The 21,444-nt window shown below is 40.9% G+C and overlaps 1 protein-coding gene across 1 annotated transcript; it reads left to right on the forward strand.

The window, feature by feature from the left end:
* Positions 1-6,416: 6,416 nt before the first annotated feature.
* Positions 6,417-20,816, forward strand: LOC114445487 (HHIP-like protein 1). The gene is made up of 15 exons (XM_028420576.1): positions 6,417-6,537; positions 6,637-7,461; positions 12,183-12,447; positions 12,544-12,823; positions 12,918-13,043; positions 13,125-13,268; positions 15,024-15,136; positions 15,347-15,487; positions 16,175-16,249; positions 16,484-16,610; positions 16,778-16,923; positions 17,219-17,300; positions 17,377-17,459; positions 17,577-17,921; positions 19,272-20,816. Exons 2-15 carry the CDS (start codon positions 7,150-7,152, stop codon positions 19,997-19,999), a joined length of 2,967 nt encoding a protein of 988 aa, XP_028276377.1. The 5' UTR covers positions 6,417-6,537; positions 6,637-7,149; the 3' UTR covers positions 20,000-20,816.
* The last annotated feature ends 628 nt before the right edge of the window (positions 20,817-21,444 follow it).

The following is a 21,444-nucleotide window of genomic DNA, read 5'->3' on the forward strand; positions in this document are numbered from 1 at the left end:
AGGAGCTGTATTAGAGACGCAGAGACAAAGGGAGGATGTGTTGTGGGTAGGACGGTGTTTGACAGAGTGAGCAGTTGTCATTATTGGCCTCAGAATGAATTAATAATAACTCAAACTTCAAGGAGCAAATATGACAAGAGAAAAAGTCAATGAGGCGAGAAACGTAAAGGGCTCAGGAGTTACCGTCTAAGTATAATTAATGCATAATCACAGACGTGTAAAAATAGCACTAAACTTTGGGCAGATTTTCTCATGATGACATTTTTTTAAGCTTTTACAGCATCATCACGCAACAGACAGAAGACACAGACCCTACAACACAACATGATTCCATCCTGCTCTCATAATAAAAGTAACTAAGTACATATACTTCGTTACCTTACTTAAGTAGAACCTTTGGGTATTTCTACTTCATCATCCTACATCCTACTACATCATCCGTCCTCACGGTGCTCCAAAGATCCTTTGTAACACAGATATCCCACTCTCTCCTGGTCGCTTGCGTCATTGCGTGTTCGCGTGCGTATGTAGCAGCGTGAATAATCGAAGGGAGTGAGAGCTCCCACCGTTAATACAAGATCTTTGAATAACACGCAGGTTTTTGGGCCATGTCAACAAACAGGACAGACGGCTGAGTGCTGCAGGCCGACAGACAGAGGACTGTACTGCTGGACAGAGTCTAGATGTGGATGAAGACTGAAGGTATCCCTCCGCGCTGTGTTTTTATCACGTCCTTCAATCATGGTGCCGGTGCGCTGGTCAGTTAGCTAACAAGTTATCTTCGGTATGCTAACATAGGTCCATCCATCAATGACGGGCTGATTAACGTTAACAGTAACCTTTGCTTACTGTCGGCTAGGTTAATGAGTTAAAACACAGGGTGAAAATGGGGCGTACAGCCGGCCCCATGACACACAGACTGGACTAGTTGCCTATGACTGTTTGTGTGTGTGCTACATTTTAAGAAAAACACAGGCACACAAACACACACACAGTTAAGTGTTGGAACTGACAGCATGAAACTGTCTAACAAACCAAGTGGCTAAATGTGGTGGCTCTTGATATTGAGCATTATGAATAATATATTATGATAGAAGCTCCTTCAGTGTTCCAGTTCACTGTTGTTACATCCCTAGTCCTTTACAGGTTCATGCTACTTAAGCAGCCAAGCTTGGGAAACAATATTTAGGCGTACAGTTATAGTGATGTTTGTTTGTTTACTTTGTACTTTTATACTTTAAAGTATTATTTTCCAACCCTGTGCTTCTGTACTTCAGCTGGAGTAGAAATGTTGTGTCAGTACTCCAACTTTTACCAAAGTATTTTTAAACCCCTGTATCTATACTTCCACTTGAGTAATAAATGTGTGACACCACTGTAAAACACACAGTCAGCACAACACTGGATTTTATATTTCAGATACTATAGGCACTATATACAGCACTATAGGCTTAAATTCATTTCTACATATTTTCTTATTTTCCATATTTATTATTTATCTCAAATTCATTGGAGCCTGCATTGATCAATCATTTCTTTCTCGCCATTGTACGCCACTAAAAATAGCTTGTTAGCAGTCCTACTGTTAACATTGGACAGTAGAAGTGATAAGCCATTCACTAACAACATTAGTCACCAAGAAATCATCATTGCCTGGAGAGTTTTCCTCCCCTTACAATAAATGCATGGCACTCTCTCTCAAACTAAAGACTTAAATTTAGCGGCAGAAATGACTAAATGTGTTGTCTTCAAAAGCTATTCAGATTACATTAATGACTTCCTTTCACACACTGTACTGTAAGCAGAAGAAAATGAATCCACCACACTGGATATGAACCCAAGATGGCAGCATAACAGGCTAAATGAACCAGAAAACGGAGCTGACAGGGGAGCAGCTGGGGTTTATCCCGTGCTCCTGTCTGACCCTCAAAGCATCAGCTCTGGCTTTTATCCTGGATCAGCTTGTTGAAAAAACTCTGATCAAGATTTTAACCTGTTATGAAAACACCACACACTACTTCTGCTGAGTAATTAACACCTTAGAGGGGTATAAAATAATGCATTATAATGATTATTTGAAGGTCCAGTTGCATAATACTGTGTTTTGTTCCTCCTTTGTGTTACGTTATCCGTCTGTTCTTCTTCTTCATCCTCTGTCATCACCCACATCCCTCCTTTCATGCATGTGAGGCACCAGACCGTGAAGTCCACATTGTGAAACTCCTCCACACACACACACACACATTGTCCTCGCCAGACCTCTCTCTCTTTCATGTCTTTTTTTCATTGAGCGTTTTATGTAACTTATCGTATACCATCACTCCAGCTGTGCAGCCTGGGGCTATGTGCAATTGATTATTACGCAAACATTTCTGTATTGATATTTAAAATATCAGATAAAAAATGATGTTCTATTTAAATGGCAGATTACACGGGAGGACGCCAATTAAGAAGTTGCATGGCTATTTTGGTGACTGAGGATTTCTTGTGGGACGGTATGAAAGCCAAGAACAGCCGGCCTGCCACTTATTTCTACATTTTCCATGTCTCCAACTGCAAAATAAGATGTCACTTTACCCAGTGAGAACTGCACAGGACAACATAATTGTGGATGACAGACTGGTGAATTATTAGTGTGAGTAATTGTCATTTTATCAGGGACACATTTGTATAATTGGTCCTGTGCTGTGAATGAATTGATAAATTTAAAGTGATGGTCTTCATGTCTTCCAGGAAATGTAAAATGGCAGGACTTCATCCTAAAGTTTCTAAATGTGAATTAATGAAGATAAAATAAGATAAGATCCACGGAGGGAAACTAGAAACAGATAAGTAACAAATAAAATCGAATTAAAATAGAATTAGAGAACAAGAATAACCATAAGATATACAGATGAGATACCCTCCTCTCACCTACAGAGTCCACTGAGTCCAGGGGACAGCCCAGGACAGAGCTAGCCCTCTTGACCTTTTTGTCCAGTTTTTTCTAGTCCCTGTCTCCACTCCAGCAGACTACTGCATAGAAAAGTTGCTGATGCAACTTATGGTGTCATAAAAGGTCCTTAGAAGTGTCCTACACACACCAAAGGACCTCAGTCTCCTCAGGAGGTGGAGGCCTCTGACCCTTCTTGTACAGGACACCTGTGTTGTCTGACCAGTCCAGTTTATGGACTTTAGTTGATGCGACTTTATTTTTTTTCAGCAAATCTAAGATAGGAAAAATGAAAAATGAGCCTGTGCTCACTTAAAATCAGACAGAAGGCCACACACTGCTGGTGCTTCAGAGTTACTTATAAAGATGTTGCCTGTCTCACTTTGGTAACTTTAGGAGCAGTCTGATGGAAGCTGTTCTCTGACTGATGACACAGAATACAGCAGCTTTGTGAGGCAAACATTACTCACTTTGTGTGTGTGTGTGTGTGTGTGTGTGTGTGTTTGTACTTCAGGCTATCCCAGACACTCCATCTGTAGTTCTACCAGGCATGGTGGTCTATGGGGAGAGCAAAGGTCCTTTAACACATACAGATGAATGCACTCGTCCACACACAGCTTCACACGGCTAACTGAACTGTCCTGTACACACACACACACAATCCAACTAACAAGGGCTTTTCCATATTGTTTGTATTGATTGAGAAAATGTGGACAATTCATGTCAGATTGAAACAAAAGATGGTGAAGGTAGATAGTAAAAATACTATTTTATGTAATGGGATGGGATTGTCTTATCACAAACTGAAGGTGGCCCTGCCCTAACCTCACCTCTTGGCATTATGTAAAAGTTGAGGCCTGAGGAGAGAACCCCATGTTGGTGTATGGAATCTTATCACTAAAATTCAAGGTTGTGAAAGCATAAATATCTAAAAGGACACTTTATCAGCTGGAAAGAAAAAAAAAGGAAATAGAAATGTTTTTTATGTTTGACACTGTTTCAAGGATTAAAACTGTTTCTATGAAAAGGCCTGATATCACTTGACATGGCTGCCTGACCGACAAACTATTCCACAAGATATATGTGACCTCCAATATATTGTTAATCATGACCTATGTGAATCAAAAGGATAACCTGATTCTTTCCTTCTTTTGGTCTCTCTCTCTCTCTCTCTCTCTCTCTCTCTCTCTCACATACAAGCACACACCATTTTATACATAGATGCAACGGTTATGCCCAAAGATGTCTATATATGGTGTGAAAGGGGCAGAGGAAAACAGTAAACTTGGCTTTCTGTCTCAGTTTTTATTGGCATAGTGACACTTAAAAACTCCAACATGAGGTGTTTTATTGAAATATGTATTTATAATGTATAGATAAGATGAATGTGTCAGTGTGTGGGTTTCATGTTTTGGCAATTATGTAAGCCATCAATTTAATTTGGTTATATTCTATTTATAAACACACACATCTTCTAAATCTTCAGTGAGTTTGGAGACATTTTCTGCAGAGTTTTTCTCTTATACTGAGCAGAGACTGAGTCAGACTTGTATGCAAAAACTATTGCACGTTTGTGTTTTTGAGTTAGTGTCTGACTGTTCAGGGCTTATGAGGAATTTCTTCGCGATTATCTATGAGGTCTTGTTTGGTCTTGTGGTTGTTTTTGTTTTGGGGAATCTTCCGTACTGTAGCTTTAAGAAGCCTTTTAAAGAATGCAGTCTAATGAACTGTAACAGAATAAATGCTGACACTGACGGTGTATTTGCGTGTGTGTCTGTGTGGCTGACAGTCCTTGAGTAAACTAAAAACATGAACAGCAATGTCACTTCTTACAGTGTGCGTGTGTAGAAAAATAACACAGATAGAGACGGTCTGGGGGTCAGGGTGCTTGATTGCCTTGATAGCACAAATGTGTGTGTGTGTGTGTACATGTGTGTTTGTGTCTTTTCCAGTAAAGAGTGACTCACACACTTAGTCATTCTAGTCATTTCAAAGATTAGCACTTTCTTTTTACAAGCTGAGCATAAACAGCATCTGCAGGAAAAGCTTTTTGTTTCACGGCACAGGTCTCATCATGTTTCAGCTGATGTGATCTACTCAGTGGTGTAACTGTGTGTGTGTAGACTTTCATATAGTGCCGAGAGCCTCCTCCGACTGTAGGCCTGCACTACATGTGAGGTCAGCTCCACTGTGCTGTACACTACTACCATTACAAACAACAGTGTTTGCCTCTTTCACTCAGTTAAAACTGTGATGCTACAAAATTACATAACATGACAAAGTGCCCATTGATCTATTAAATCCAGGCAGCGTCTGGCTGAGGATTATGTGTGTATCTGTGAGTGCAGAGTGATAAAGTGTCTGACGGCCAGCCAGCCAGATGGGAGTCGCTCTCTGATCTGAAAGGTGGCTCGGTGATAATGAGACACAGATGGCAGTGGTATGTCCATACGCACAGACACGTACTAATCACAACGCTGTTCATCCGCTATGTGGGCTTCTCAACAGTAGATTTATAAAAGTAAAAACACTGCTGGTTAGTGTTTAGATGAAAGTTTTTTAAAGGCCTGGTCAGCTTTCTTATGTTTATGTTAATGTGTTAATGTGGTTTACACTGTATGTGATATAGTGGATTATCTGAAGATTTGTGCAGGATTAAATACAAAACTAACTTTACACATCTAGAAAAAATAAAACACATTAGAAATAATAGCCAAACTAAGAGTATTAAAATGCTAAAATAAATGATTGTTTGAAAGCCACCTTTAAGGGTTTTTGGAGCTGTTTATTGCTGAATACAGCTGCCTGCTGGCACTATGAGATAGGAGAGCATGAACTGTGACAGTAAGGTTGTGAACCTCAAACCACATAATCTGAGAGGCACTGAAACACTCTGCAGGGTGAGAAAGGACCTGAAAAAATAGGTGATGCCTTTCTGTGCTGAGTTTAGCTGCTTTATAACTAATGCTGCTAACTTAATGCAGTGCTCAACCATGTGTGCTTTTAAAGACAGGTTTCCGTTCTGGATGGAGAGGAAGATAATGCAGCTAAAAATACTTGAAGCAATTTAATTAGATGTTTGCCAGTCTTGCTCTTTACCATAAGGTTTGGAAATCCGCCTGGAGAGTCCATTGAGCTCTGCTTCCAGCACACGTCCTGATTCATCTGCCCACACACACACACGCATGCACACACACACACACAGTGTGAGTGAGTCTGTCTGAGACAGAGAGGAGGTCTGGGAATGCTAAAGGTGGGAGGGAGCTGAGAGGGAAGAGAGGTGGAAAGTTGCAACTTCAGGGCAATATGGACCGCATGCTATGGGAAGGAATGCATGTGTCTTTGTAGGAGAGTGAAAAAGCAAATGAAAAGAAGAGAGGAAGAGGAGGAGGAGGAGGAGGGATATAGACATGAGGAGGGAGGGATCTGAGCTGCAGCGTGGCTCTGTGTCTGAATGAAAGAACCTCTCTCACTTTCTCCTGCTGTCTGTCTGTCTGTATGTATGTCCGCTGCAGCAAATGAGCCCGTCCAGAGCAAACACAGCAAGACTTTCCAAGCAAGCTGGGAGTAAATATTTTGCAGGCTGAAGGTGCAACTTTTTAGAGGTATGTCCATCTTTTTGAGAGTTTGTGTGCAGAAAAGAATTGATTCTTATGCTATGTAATGACATTAGGTCTTCAGTAAGTGGATGTTTTTCTTTACAGGAGTGTGTGTAGTCATCTGCAGGTGTGTGTGCAGACATGCTAAACTGAGTGTCAAAGAGCTGGACCTCTTGGACTGCACTGCAGGTCTCCTCCTGATCAAAAGAACTCACTGGACCTGGATCAGTTTGGTTGTCCTTCACCTTGTTTACACACATCCCGGGGTCAGCCTGCCACATGAGCGTGATGTGTGGGTTAGTAATTTAACCAGAGCAATCCTCAGCACATTGTAAGTCTCTGGCCAGATTGCAGGCAGGTGTGATGCTGGGACAGTGTGTTTGATACACACAATCGCACTTATACACACAAACATATGGTTGTCTGAAACTTCAGAGACCAGGACAGGAAATAAAAATGTTATAGAAACTTTGAGTCATATCTGTACTTTACAGAGGCTGGTGGAGATGTAACGTGCACACCAGAATCTTTTGTCTCACATATTACACACACACACTGCTTTTATTTACTGCATCAAGAGCCAGACTGTCCTGAACTGAACAACAACATCCTCACACTATGACCCTACACACCTCAAATCTGGTCCACCAGTGTGTTTGGCAGCACAACTTCTTCACTCACCTGCTCCTGCCCATCCTGCTGTTGCTCCTCCAGGCCTGGTGGGGGAGCTGTCATCCTCAGTGTCTGGATTACAAGCCTCCTTTTCAGCCCCGGCAGCAACTGGCCTTCTGCAAAGAGTATTCCAAGTTTGGATGTTGTGACCTGGAAAAGGATGAGGAGATTTCAGCTAGGTTTTACAGCATTATGGAGAACTTTGACACTTCAGGCTACATGGCCTGTGGAAAATACATACGCAGCATCCTATGCCAGGTAAGACAAGACTGTCATTATGTTACAGTTTGATGTGTCCTTCCTCTTCCTGTGCATACAGAGAGGACTCTGTCAGGCCCATTTCTGGTTTGTTTGGTAGTATAACAATGCAATTTACAGTCTAGTTCAGTTCAACTCTTGAAACGTTTCCAAAGGAAAGTTTGGTGCAGTTTGTCAGGAGGGATCAGTGAGCAACACAACATGTGGTTGATTGGTCACATGGAGAGGTTAGACAACAACTGTTGCTCATGCTTGTGGCACTATACCAGTTTCTGTTTGTAGTGCATTTTAAATAAGCCATGCCCAACAAAGTGCTGAGGGTAATGCTAACACTAATAGAAAGCAATGGTCATAATCTCCACTTGTTTGTTTGGAGCTGGTTTTTTCAAAGAGAGACATGACTCCTCACGACCACACCTTAGTTTACTTGCTTACATTTACTCACTTCCTGGATGCCTGGGATCATGATTATATCATTTGATACCCCAAACACTCCACAATAAAGCAATATTGATGTTTGTCTGATGAAGATTTGGCCTTGTAGAACAGACATAATATTCACATAAACTAAGATAGATACAGTAAGTATATATTTTTTGTTTTTAGGCAAACTCTTATTGATGTGTTGCCTATATAAGCTGATGCTTTTTAATGAATATGTTGATGAAACAGTGGCTAACTCAGGTCTAATCTAGTGGCCTCCCCATTCTTACAATGAAAATGTAAAATTGTGGTCAGGAATGCTGAAGTAATTTGGATTCTTGAGAAATGTCAATGATGGCAAACAAACAGTGACGGAAACAAAGACAAAGTAAACATAATAAGGCTTTATTTAGAGCTTGCATTTCTTTTAATAGAAATGATTCATGCAGATTAGGCCTGAAGTTTAAACATAATTGTGATAATCTTTTATTTATGGTTAGAAACGTTTCATTTTAATGAGTGTGTCTTTTTCCATGTCATGAGTTTTAGTTTCTTTTCTGAGCTTGCTGATCTTAAACAGATTCTCTGGCCTCTCCATCACTGGAATGAGCCTGAAGCCAGTCCCACACGCTGATTACATAATTACGTGCTGACACTGCAGCTCAGCCACAAAGTACGTGCAGATCGTGAGCGCAAATTGACTGACAGAAATGTGTCCACCTGACTCATAATACTTCAAACAATTTTTTATTATTATTCTACAGAAGCAAAAACAAACAGGCTGCTGACTGCACCATAAACACGTTTCATATTTGACACCAACAACAAAATAAAAAACAAAGATAATGTCTTCCTGGCAGTTTAATACGTCATTCACTATGTAAAGACAGTGACAAATCTCTGACTCCTAAAATACAGCTTTCTGTCATTGTAATTATAGCCCTCTCTGGTTCTTTCCAAGCAGTGCAGGCTGTGTGTTGGGTGTAATGACATTGCTGCAGTGCAACTTAGTTTAGTTTGACTGTAGGCTGACTTTAGAACAATGTAAATACTGTATGTAAAGCAAAGTGAGTGCTTACATTATCTGCTTATCATAACATACAAACCATATTATTGGATGAAAAGCTCTTTTAGAGAGAATGTCTCTCCTCACCAAATTTCATATTGTCAGTTGTTCATGTTACTACTCTACTATAGTATTCCACTCTATTATAAGTATTTTTTTCCTTGACTATTAAAATGATGTACCAACATGCCAGCTGCTGATTTCTAGCTTTCAAAGACTTTCAAAGCAGTTTGTTGTGATTCCTCTTTGGCACACTGCTATGCTAGAAGATTCAACACCTGTCATTTCCAAACAGTTTCACAGGGTGACCACAGATGTTAAATGTAAATCCTTCAGTGGAGAATACGAATAGAACCGGAAATGAGTTCAACCTAAACTGAACTATTTTGGTTCAGACTGTTTTTTTATGCCTCGGTGGACTCTAATAGGCTGTTGTTTGTTGTTTTGGTTCGGTCTTTGTATAGATTTCTTTTTGAATCTTTTTTTTTTTGGAACAAACACCCACTCTGTGGTTTTTCAGCTCCCATGTCGATGTTTTGAGGTGAAAGGGGCCTGAGAGGTGGTCAAGTTACCCCACTGCCAGGCTACTTACCCTGGGTAAACCCACCGCACTGAGGCCTTCTGTTTCAGCTGCGCTACGGGAGCTTCCTGGCACTGATATCAATCACAGAGTGAGGAAAGAGAGAGAGAGAGGGAGAGAGAGACTAAGGATGGGACTGGCAGAGGGAGTGTGTCAGGAAGACAGGATTGAGACTGATCGTCCCCAAAGCTTAACTGACCAAACAAACAACAATTTCCTCCTCTGGCCGGGGTACAGGATATATCAAGTTCCTGCAGGAGAGGAGGAAGAAAAGCAAGAAAAGAGAAGATAACGTCTATTAAAAAGGTTTAAATGCCCCTCAGTTTAAAGTTGCTGAATAAAGTGTGTGTGTGAATATTGAGTTTTATCTGGCGCATTGGTTTGGTTATGTGAGAAAACAAACCACAGATAAGACATTTAATTATTAAAGAGAGAGAGAATCATGCATCCGATAAAACTAGAAAACCACCAAAAGGTTTTCTGTGGTCAAAAACCTGTAGTGGCACTTAACAGGGCAGCAGAGCGTTAAATTTTGTTGTTTCCCCTGTTGCATTTTTAATAAACACTTTTAAGTGCTGCAGCAGAGTTTCAGACTGTCCTCTCAGTTTAGAAAGTCGACACGAGCTGTTTGCGTTGACAGCAGCAGAGTTAGAGTTTCCATGGTGCACGTGAATGCACCAAACCACGACAAAACAATACACAGGACAACTACCACAATTACTGAGGCTTTACATCCATATAGTGTGTGACTGTAGCTGTAATTTACAGCAGCTGGATCAGGCCTACAGGGGCTCTGTAGAAAAGCTGTGGTAAAGTTACTCCTCCTCTTTTGTCTTTTTGAAACTGTACTACTCCTCTACTCTGAGGGGCCCCCAGGACCAGGTCCACACATTACCAGCCATCTGTTTGCCATGACTCTCTTCTCTCTTTTAGTCATAATGAAACCCAGCCATTTGTACCATGCTGTGCAGAATGGTTAAGTTAGTAACATAGATGATAGTTAAAATGACTAAAAAATGTTCACATTCAAATCTATTCTAAACTGGGCAGTGTAAACACCAAATTATGGTAGTTTGAAGTGGCTGCATTGTTAGGGAACAGCTGTAGTTCCATGTATTTATCCTGCCCTATCATAGTAGGACCCAAGATTAGACTGTCTCATAACAAAGCCTTGTTTTTATGGCTCAGAAGGTGATGACTGGGAATCAAATTTTTAGATTATTTGATTTTGCACTAAAGTGAAACCTCTGCTCTTGCTCAGGATGCCATGTCTTACTGCAGAGTAAAGATGATACAAAAAGAAGCACAGATTTAGTCAGTCGAACTTCCAGCAGCTCTACGTGAGCTTTTAAGTTCACTTCCAGCAGCGCAGACTGACTTTTGTTTTGTGCTAAAACTGTTTCCAGGAAGGCTCTGATCTTTTCCCAGCAAAAGTAACCCAACAAAGATCCTCTTTCAGCATCTCTCAGAGGCTCTTCTCTGGTCAATAATGATTTATTTATTAGTTTCTTAGCTTTGGTTCAGTTTGGGGCCCCAAAGTGATGGAAAAGCTGCTGCTGCTGTTTGAGCCAAAGATACCAAACACACACATGCACTGCTACTGTCACACAAAACTGTTTTTAAATGAACAAACAGAGCACTGACTGTGGACTACACAGAGTAATACACTATTACAATGTCCAAAAAGAAAGTGCAACATACATAGACGTAGTGGCAGATAAATTTGGCAGAAACATTAATTTATACCCAATGATGAACTTCCCGATGAAAGGTCACTCTTGCAAGTTTCAATTTATTAATTACATTTTAATTAGGCTGACAACGTCTGACTCTGCATTTCATGTCTTTCACAGAATACTAAACCTGTTTAAGAGGATAAACCATCTATATCAACACATTCTAAGTGCAGTTAAAACCACACAGATACATAAAACAAAGCTTTGAACAAACATTCAGTGACACAACAAACCACACATTGAATGTAGTTACTTCTGCGCAGTCATCCAGGTAATTTTCATTGAGACGATTTTCAATGTTGCTTTTGACAAACACAAACAAAATTGGTAGACAACTGTTCTCTTTCAAGTTGCCTTTATTTTTTTTTTATTAAAGACCAAAATATTTCTTTATACACAGCTCTGCTTTTACTATTATTAAAGACACTTAAATCGTCTGGCGCTGTACTGTATACTCACAGTCTTTGCAACACTGTTTGGTTTGTCATATTTATCTGCTGGCACATATTTTACAAGCAAAAAAAGTGATCTTTTGTAGTTTGTTGTTGCACTGTTGTCCGGCGATGATCGGTTAGGCTGATGTGGCAGAGTAAAAAGAGCATGTTTCAACCACTTGATGGTTTGGGTGCCGTGCCTCCCTTTGCCATTCTGGGTGTGGACAGTGTGGTTGTGACTTAATAACTGAGTGGACCTTCATGGGATCCATTTATACAAAGCAGCCATCAGACATGCTGTATATATAACCCAGGCCTGACCAGTCAAAGGGACGTGGTGGGGAGCTGTGGTGTGATAGGTGCAGAGGTCCATCCTGTGTTTGTGTGATTCATTCATGGTAAAAAAAAGGATTAAAATTTCCATTTGTGTTAATCTGCTGAATTATTTCTGTCTTGAATTCCAAAATTTGTTTCCTCTTCAGGAGTGTTCTCCATACGCAGCCCACCTGTATGATGCCGAGGATGCTAACACACCAATGAGGGTACTGCCTGGACTTTGTAGAGATTACTGCTCTGACTACTGGCAACAGTGTCGATACACACTCAGCCTGCTTCTGGAGGACTTGGAGAACCCACATCAGTTTGCAAACCTGACCGCCTCTATTGAAGAAGATCGCAGGAGCTTCTGTGACCTCCTGGAGCTGAAGGACAAACAGTATTGCTATCCGAACGTCCTGTCAAATGAGGGTAAGTTACACAGACGTACAAGGACATTGATGCCGTTTAAATAAAGGTAATATTTACATTCGTATTTACCGCTGTTTTTGTGTCTTCTACTGCCAGACCTAAATGCTAACCTGGGCTCTGTTCGGGAGGATCCCAAAGGCTGTCTGGAGTTGTGTTTACAGGAAGTTGCCAATGGGCTCCGGAACCCTGTGGCTATGATTCACGCAGATGATGGGACCCACCGCTTCTTTGTTGCAGAGCAGCTGGGTTATGTGTGGGTCTATTTGGCCAATGGCTCCAGGATCGATCGGCCTTTCCTCAACCTCACTAAGGCTGTCCTCACTTCACCATGGGCTGGAGATGAGAGGGGATTCCTCTGCATGGCCCTGCACCCAAGGTCCAAACTTCGATAACAATAGCAGTTCTCTGTGAGTGGTTTGCTTTGCACTGTTTTCAAAGGATCAGTCTCTTAACCGAACAACTGTTTATAGGTTCACCACTGTCAGGAAAGCCTACGTGTACTACTCTGTGTCAGTCAAGAAGGAGGAGAGGATACGAATCAGTGAGTTCACACTGTCAACACATGATGACAACCAACTGGACCATTCCTCTGAGAGGTACGTAATCAAATGTTTGCAGTTAATTCATTTCACAAAGGGCACAATAGATTCATCCTCTTCTCATCTCTCCTGCTGTAGAACCATCCTGGAGGTGGTAGAGCCGGCGTCTAATCATAATGGAGGACAGCTTCTCTTTGGCCATGATGGATATCTGTACATCTTCATTGGTGATGGTGGGCGAGCTGGAGATCCATTTGGAAAGTTTGGAAATTCACAGAACAAGTCAGTATATTTTAACTGATATGTTTTAGGGTCATGTGAGATAATAGACTGTTCTCTTATTAGAGATCCTTAAGTTGAGAGTTAATTTTAGAAAATGTAGCACGTCTATTTTTTAACATAGTCCTGTTTTTACAACACTGAGTCCAGTGGTCGTGGAGCACAGGGTTCTGTTCTTTATAGAGGTCAGTGAGGTTATTGTCTTGGAGCATGTAGACTGAATATGACAATTCAGGTGAGAGAGGGGCAGAATAGTTCAAATCCACAATGCTGGATGGCAGCCATCACCACTGTGGACTTGTGGGTTGGAGTTGTCCTCCACTTGTCAGTTTCCCACACTGAATCTTCTTCTTGATTACCCCCCTTGATTGTCTTCAGAGACAAACACAGGAGGTCAGTATCAGAAAACAGAGGACATCTCCCTGCCAGCAGACCTCACTGATTAAGCTTTCACAGTAGCCATAGACTCTAGTTTGGTTGCAATTCATGGAGCCATGTCTTATCCATGGTTACAGATTGCAGGAGAAATCACTCACTATCTTTCTATCTGTCTCAAAAAATAAAAAATGCATAATTGTCCTGTGACATACCCAAAGAGTATCTGGACCTGTGCTGTCTATGTAAGGAGAGCTGTACATCCCCTACCTAAGGCTAAAAAGTGAAGCCATAACTCATGATAGAAAGAACACATTCTTCTGGGTGCTTATTATTTTTAATGTGTTGTTGAGAACTTAGCTACATAAACAAATAAAAAAAAAATACCAGGGCCAAGTCCTAACTGGTAAAGACGCTGACATTAAAGTTACATTTCAGTCAAATACAGTCTTATGAAAGGATCACAATTAAGACTTGAGAAACATTTACTGCACTATATAAATCATAGACCATCATCCAAATTATTACTTCCAAGGTTCAAATTAAAATCTCAATGATTGATTTTTAAAATTACCTGAGAATGTACCTTATTATTATCCCAGAGGAGCACTTTCAGACGCCTTATTGATTCAGCACATCAAGCCTTAGAGGCATGTCAGGGATGTATCATAGGTGAAGAGTCAAGCAAAAGTGTGTTTACGCTGAGAGTGGTGCACACACTTCATTAAAGGGACCGCAGGCTGAAATTATCACTCGGCTCTTAAAGCACATGGCCTTTTCCTTCTAATGTATTACATTCAACAGATGGTATATCTTTGGGCAAATCATGTCTGTATGTTTTAATGGCACTCTGATGCTCTGGTAGCTGCATGTACAAATGTGCACTATACTGTCTTTTTGTCCTCCACCCACAGTGATTTAAATGTTAATTATAGCCAAGGGAAAAAAGGTAGGACGTGCAAACATCAATGCTCATGTGACACTGCTGTCATACTGTCACATCTTGTGAGTATGCACTCACTGACTTGATACTACTATATACTATGAGGCTGTGATGTAACGGCCATCTTATCTTTGAAGTTTACAGCGTATCGATGGTTAAAGTGGAAGAGTCTGTCTCAGTAGTTTATTTGAGAGATGTTGACGCCTCTTTTGAGGGGTTTTCTTGACATACTGTAATAGCTGATCTGGGAATGAGGGAGAGTGTACTCTGCCAAGTCTAATATTGACACACAACACAGACCACCACACACTGGAATGTGGAGGTGAGAGAGAAGTGTGAGCAGAAAGAGAGTTCAAGAAGAATAACTTTCCAAGATAAAAAAAGGCACGTCTCAGTCAGTAAGTCACCTTTTAACCTCTTCAAACCTCTTTGTCTCACAGGTCCGTTCTTCTTGGCAAAGTGCTGCGTATCGATGTGGATAACAATGATGATGGTGCTCCGTACAGCATCCCCTCAGGCAACCCGTTCCTGGGAGAAAGAGATGCGCTGCCGGGTAAATCCTCTTGAATATGTGTGAAGTAGTGTGGTCATGTGACCTTTGAGATGAAGTGAACAGTTAAAAGAAGCTCACAGCTAAATCACTGTTTATGCCAGACATAAAGGCCTGGAGGTTCTCTGTGCACAGTTTCTGTAAATTATTGATTCAGGCCTCACAAAGGATGTAATTGTCTCTCTTCTTTCTTCTTTCCTTCTGTGTATACAGAGATTTATGCCTATGGAGTTCGCAACATGTGGCGTTGTTCTATTGACCGGGGTGACCCTGTTACAGGCGCAGGCAGAGGCAGGATGTTTTGTGGTGACGTGGGCCAGAACAAATATGAAGAGGTGGACCTCATTGTTAAAGGTAGGATTATTTAATCACTTCACCTTAAAGAGCTTGAGTTTTTTTCAGCAGGAATACAAGTTACATACAAGAAGGAATACAAGAAAACATGTTTTTGTTTTGTTTTTTCTAAACATAGTGTTGTATTTTTAAATCTGGCTGTTTTCTCCTCTTGTTAAGTCTAAATGATTAATAGGGACAAAAAATGTCTGGCATGTATGCAGCACTGAGCGAGTGTTTGCTCGCGCTGCTTTCCTGCCATGCTTTCTTGTGTACTGATGCCAGGTCAACAAAATAACTTCTGCCTTCCTCCACTCGGTCTGCAGCAGCTTTCTCTGCTCTTAGATCTTTCCCTTGCATCTTTCTTTGTTTTTGGTGCAGGGTTTCTTCTTCTGATTGACTGCCAATAGTCCTTGTAGTAAAAAATTATCATTGGAAGCACAGTGGTCTGCACAAGTGTACAGGCGGGAGTGCTGTCATATGTTTTTAGCTCAAGTCCTAATGCATTGCGGTTGATAGTGGATAAATATTCTGAGCACATTTTGCATTAGCTGATTGCAGCTTTTCTTGCCAGATTGCAAACCTCAGTCAATAACCTTATTAACACAAAATATGGCTCATCAAGTAATCCTTTAACTGACTGACAGCTGTGTGAGTTCAAAAATATATAAACAATTTGTTCAATATTTCAATTGTGTTTTTTTAAAGGAGGGAACTATGGATGGCGAGCCAAAGAGGGCTTCAGCTGCTACGATCGCAAACTCTGTCAGAACTCATCTCTAAGTGAGTCCACTTTCTGAGAATCAAATATTTATTGTATGAAGTGAACCCAGGTAGCCTCTGCAAAGCTGTTGCAGGTGATATTGTTTGTATTGTTGTGTGTGCTGTTATGGCTTTAGCATCTTTTATTTCCATGTGATATGCTTCTAAACCCAAAATGTGCAGTATATTATTGTCCTATTATTGAATATTAATGTAACACTATGAAATGAGCTGTTGTTCTCTGTACCTTTGTAGATGACATCTTGCCTATTTTTGCCTACCCACACAAGCTGGGAAAGTCAGTGACAGGAGGATACATCTACAGAGGCTGTCAGATGCCCAACCTCAATGGACTCTACATCTTCGGGGATTTCATGAGCGGGTTTGTGTTTTTTTTGTTATAGCATCATTATCACAGGAAAGTATTTGTGCAGAAACACACACCTGCTGCTTTGTTTAGTGCTCCCAGCTTGATCAACGATGCAGATAGATTTTATTTAGTTTTTTTTTAATATGTTGCATATGGTGCGTATCTCTGTTTCTGTTCAGGCGTCTGATGTCTCTTAAGGAGAACGTCACCACGGGAAAATGGCAGTACAATGAGATCTGTATGGGAAGAGACCAGACCTGCAGATTCCCCAAACTCATCAACAGCTACTACAAATACATCATCTCCTTTGCTGAGGATGAATCTGGTAAAACTGTGTGTGTGTTCTTAGGATTTAGGTTTTAGATTAATTCTGGTTTAAATTATAGAGATTGTTTATTATTTATTTATTTTATTATTTATATTTTATATTTATTTATTTATTATCAGAGACTTTTTTCTTTTGCCTGACTGCATATTTATAATACCTTCAAGCAAGTCCAAATACCTTTACTGTAGCTATTTCTGAAGAAATGTTGCTTATATAAAAGTGATTAACTTCTTACTGCCCATCCTTCCTATCTTTCACTCTTTCTCACTTTCTTTGATGCATTTCTCTTTAGGTGAATTATACTTCTTAGCCACCGGAGCCCCCAGTGCCACAGCCAGGGCAGGATTAATCTATAAGATTGTAGACCCTTCCAGGTACAGTTGTAGTAGAATATTTGACACATGTAGATGCACATGGAAAAGCTAATGTTCAGTCTCTTGACCAATACAGGCGAGCACCACCAGGAAAATGCAGCATCAAGCCTTTGCCTGTTAAGATAAAGGGTAAACTGGTTCATTTCCACCCCAAAGAAGGTAAGTGCACACTCAGCTTCATTTGACATCCCTTAGATTGATCATGAATGCACCAAATGAAGCTCCTTCTACTGATAACATGACATGGCATCTCCTCTGTCATGTATTTGTTTGCAGAGTTTGTAGTTAACAAGCGACCTACTACCACACCTGTTCCCACGACGACCACTACAAAAGCTACAACAACAAAAAAGCCAACAAGAAGAGTGTCTACAGTGATAGTGAAACCACCGATGCCGACAAGAAAAACGTTAAGAAAAACACCACAACAACCTCTGACAACAGCGACAACAAGACAACCAACGACAATACAGGCAACAAGCAAACCAACAAGGAGGACAACATTACCAACAACGGCACCAACTATTAAAGCAACAATTAAAACTACAGCCACAACAGTTAAGCCAACAACTGTCCAGGCAGCCATGGCGACAACCCCCGCCACAACCACCTCCACCACTGGTAGGCCTACTGGTGCAACTGTTTATCAAGCTAGATCCACAGATTACCCAAACGCTAGCCCGACTCTTAACCCAACCACTAAGCTGACTAACAGTAAACCCACCAGTAAACCCGTGCACAGATTGGCACACGGAGAAGCAATCAGCATCAAAACAGGTCATTTCTTCTTCTTCTGCACTCTGTTTTTGCTTTACATTTTAACAGCTGAATAGATAGATTAACATTTTCACTTTAAACAATAACTACTCCGACACACAGAAACAAAGCCGAACAGGATGTTGTGTTCTAGCTGTAACACAGCCTGATTACAGTAAAGTAAGGTAGCTAAATCTTACAAATATGCATTTTTCCATCCACTTTTGCAGGGTAGATAAGGTCTGACACACTCAGCTTTGGCTGCTTGAGCATTTTATTTAAAGTTAAAGGTAATTAGATACGGCAGGTATTTAAGTCTTTTAATAAAGTACTGTAAAACAGTTAGCAGGACATAACTGATAAATTACATTATTCACTAGGTTATTTTTCACAGATTAATAACTATTTTATAAATGTGTCTTCCTTTACCACTTTTGAGATTCCATGCACTCAAACAAGTCATAATTATCCAAATAATTCTCCAAAATCTTTTGCACTTATATTGCTGCACTGGAAGAATAAATCATGCAGAGAGTAAAAGATAAAAGTAGTATCTGAAAAACAACAAATCAGTATATGTTATTTACAGTAGAGCTTAATGTCTCAAAGTCTGGGCTTGTTTGTAATCGTGGAGTTTCCTCTTCAAATCTGGGATGATGTGTTTGTGCAAGCTTTTGTCAAACTCAGGTGTAGTGTCATTAGCGAATTCAGACTTTAACCCCAAATCTGCTGACGTGCTTTTTTATCTTTTTTTTGGCTGGAACGAGAGTCTAAAACAGATACGTGGTGCTAATTTATGTTTCAGGTATTTGCACTAGTTTAATTTAAATCAGGTTCTTTGGCATTATTTATTTTGAATAAATGGATCTGCATCAGCCTCAGTTTGGACATTCATCCTTGTGTGTCTGTGTCGACATCCCTCTCCTCTTTTCTGTTCTTCTTCTTGCTGTAGTGAAACCTGCGCACTCAGTCCTTAAATTACCAGTCTGGTGTATTAGTTCAGTCAATAATTTGATATTTTTGAGAAATACGCTTGTTTAGTTTCTTGTCAAGAGTTGATGTGTGACCAGTGTTGGTGTTTTCAGCACTGAGGAAATCACAAGGTCACATTCTGGCTCTGTCCTACGTGCAATCATTTCCCAAAATGTCAAACTATTCTTTTAAACTTTATCAACATATATTCAAATAAAGAGGGTGATTCTGTCTCTCCCTCAGGTTATCGCGCAGCCGTCGTGACTGCAGCCTCTCCTAGGACTGCTCAAACACCAGCCATCGTCACACCTTCAACACGGAGACATGGAGGAGCCCTTCACTATCCCACTAGTACCACCTCCCAACCTTCAACTTCCTCACTACTTCCTCCTACTCCACCTTCCACAACACCGCTGAAACCTTATCCCAACCATCCAGGAGCACTGACCACAACGTGGCAGCCATATTTGAACCAGAGGCCTGCTGTGTCGTCCTACAAGCCCCAGAGACCACCAGTCAACACTGCACCGCCCAAAACAGAGGAAGAGAAGCTGTGGCTCGGAGAGAAGCTGGAAAGTGCTGGGGAGGTGAACCAAGTGTATAAGAGGCCCAGAGGAAGAGGTCACAAGAGAGGCAGAAGGCTGCGGGCTGGCTCGGTGCGACTTGTGAGTGCAGATGGTTTATCAGATCGAGGCAGAGTAGAGATCTTCATCCGAGGGGAATGGGGGACAGTGTGCGATGACCTTTTCAACAGCAAGGCAGGTACAGTGGTGTGTCGACAGCTGGGCTTCAGAGCCGCGCTGGCAGTGATGAAGAGGGCATCGCTGGGGGAGGCAGACAGCAACGTCAGGATCCTGCTGGATGATGTGGAGTGTGAGGGCGTAGAGAGATCACTGCTGGAGTGCAAGAGGTCCAGGGTGGGGAAACACAACTGCTCACATAGCGAAGATGTAGGCGTGATCTGTGGTTAGCACGGACATGTTAAATGTAAAAGAACAGGATGGAAACGAGGAGACAGAGGAATGATATGTCACAGGAACACACAGGAAGTGACTGCAAGATGTTTGATAAAGGTATGGAGAGCTGAAGTCCTGCCCCTTCAGGTGGACACCATGGGGGCCTGTTTCAGATAAAAATATGTTCAGTAGTCAAAAAATCTCTTGATCCAGACCACTGAACTTATTTTTGTGAAAATAAAATCTATGTTCTCCGACATTTTTTTTTTTTTTTACATTCTGCACATTTTTAAGGATGATTGTTGGTTCCATTGACATTCCATGTTTTGGTTTCCACATGTCCATTTTCTCCTTTTAGGAAGGAAACAAAATGAGAGAACATCCAGCCTATCGCTGCTTTTCTCTGAATTATTTAAAGACAGTTGCCTCGATACGCCCTCAAGCTGCTGCTATGTTAAAAACCCTCCCAACATAGGAACACCAGTGGTTATAGGAACATACTACACATACTTCAATAAATATAGTGATTAACTCTCACCAACCAGCAGACTCACAGACGTCTATCAGGACCAACAATATAACATCAAGCATCTCATTTTTAAAAAGAATGAATCCCAGATTTAAAATACACCTAAATCATAAATTCGCACTGTTGCCAGTACTATGGTTAGGTAACAGGCACTTATTGATTAAAACAGCTTATTATGAATACAGTGCTGATTGACTGGAAACTGGTCAAAGTGGATTGGGTGAATTTTTGAGACATTAATCACAATAAATGAGGAAAAACATGTATTTTTGTATTGAATTTCGGCAGATTGATTGTTTTAAAGCAGGCTTTTTATCATTTGTTACTGTTTGAATGTAGCCATGAGATGAAAATGTGTTTTTAAATAAGGAAATGCTGGACATTCTGTACAATGAATGTAATAAAATGTCTCCAGTTTTACACACAGACATGTGAGGGCACAGGGTGCCTGTGGTTTAAATAAAGTTACTGCAAAATCATTTTTTTCTTATTCTCTGTTGGATGAAGCCGTCATGAGGGCAGCTGCATGTCGTTACAAACATTCAGGGCTGCTCATGTTTAAATTATAATGTGCGTCAAATAAGAAGAAAACAATGTAGGAAACTGTTTTGGGAGAAGATACCTCGTAGGCATTTCAAATATTTAACAACATCTTGCTATCTGAAGCAGAATTTGTTTTGGGGGTGAGGAGGTCCAGCTGTCCAGCCTTCTCATGAGCAGTGTTGTCAATGTTTGGACAGACGTGAGCAGATCACTGTAGCGCCAAAAAAGGAGTCAACGTGCACTGGGGTGGAAGGCGGTATTATTTGCATCTCCAGGACAAGACAGGACAAAGTGACAAACGGGAGCATAAGACTTAAATACACAAAGGTCAACATAAAGGTGAGAAGAATCAGGGCGGGATGCAAAGGAAACCAAACCAAATAGATGA

Source organism: Parambassis ranga, chromosome 13 (genome assembly GCF_900634625.1).
Source record: "Parambassis ranga chromosome 13, fParRan2.1, whole genome shotgun sequence".
In the NCBI taxonomy this organism is placed as follows: domain Eukaryota; kingdom Metazoa; phylum Chordata; class Actinopteri; family Ambassidae; genus Parambassis; species Parambassis ranga.

Excerpts from the sequence above, each read along its gene's own strand:
- LOC114445487 (XM_028420576.1), top strand. The coding sequence starts at position 7,150 with ATGACCCTACACACCTCAAATCTGGTCCACCAGTGTGTTTGGCAGCAC. Across the intron at positions 7,462-12,182 it reads TACGCAGCATCCTATGCCAG|GAGTGTTCTCCATACGCAGC; the intron begins GTAAGACAAGAC and ends TTTCCTCTTCAG. Across the intron at positions 16,924-17,218 it reads CTTTGCTGAGGATGAATCTG|GTGAATTATACTTCTTAGCC; the intron begins GTAAAACTGTGT and ends ATTTCTCTTTAG.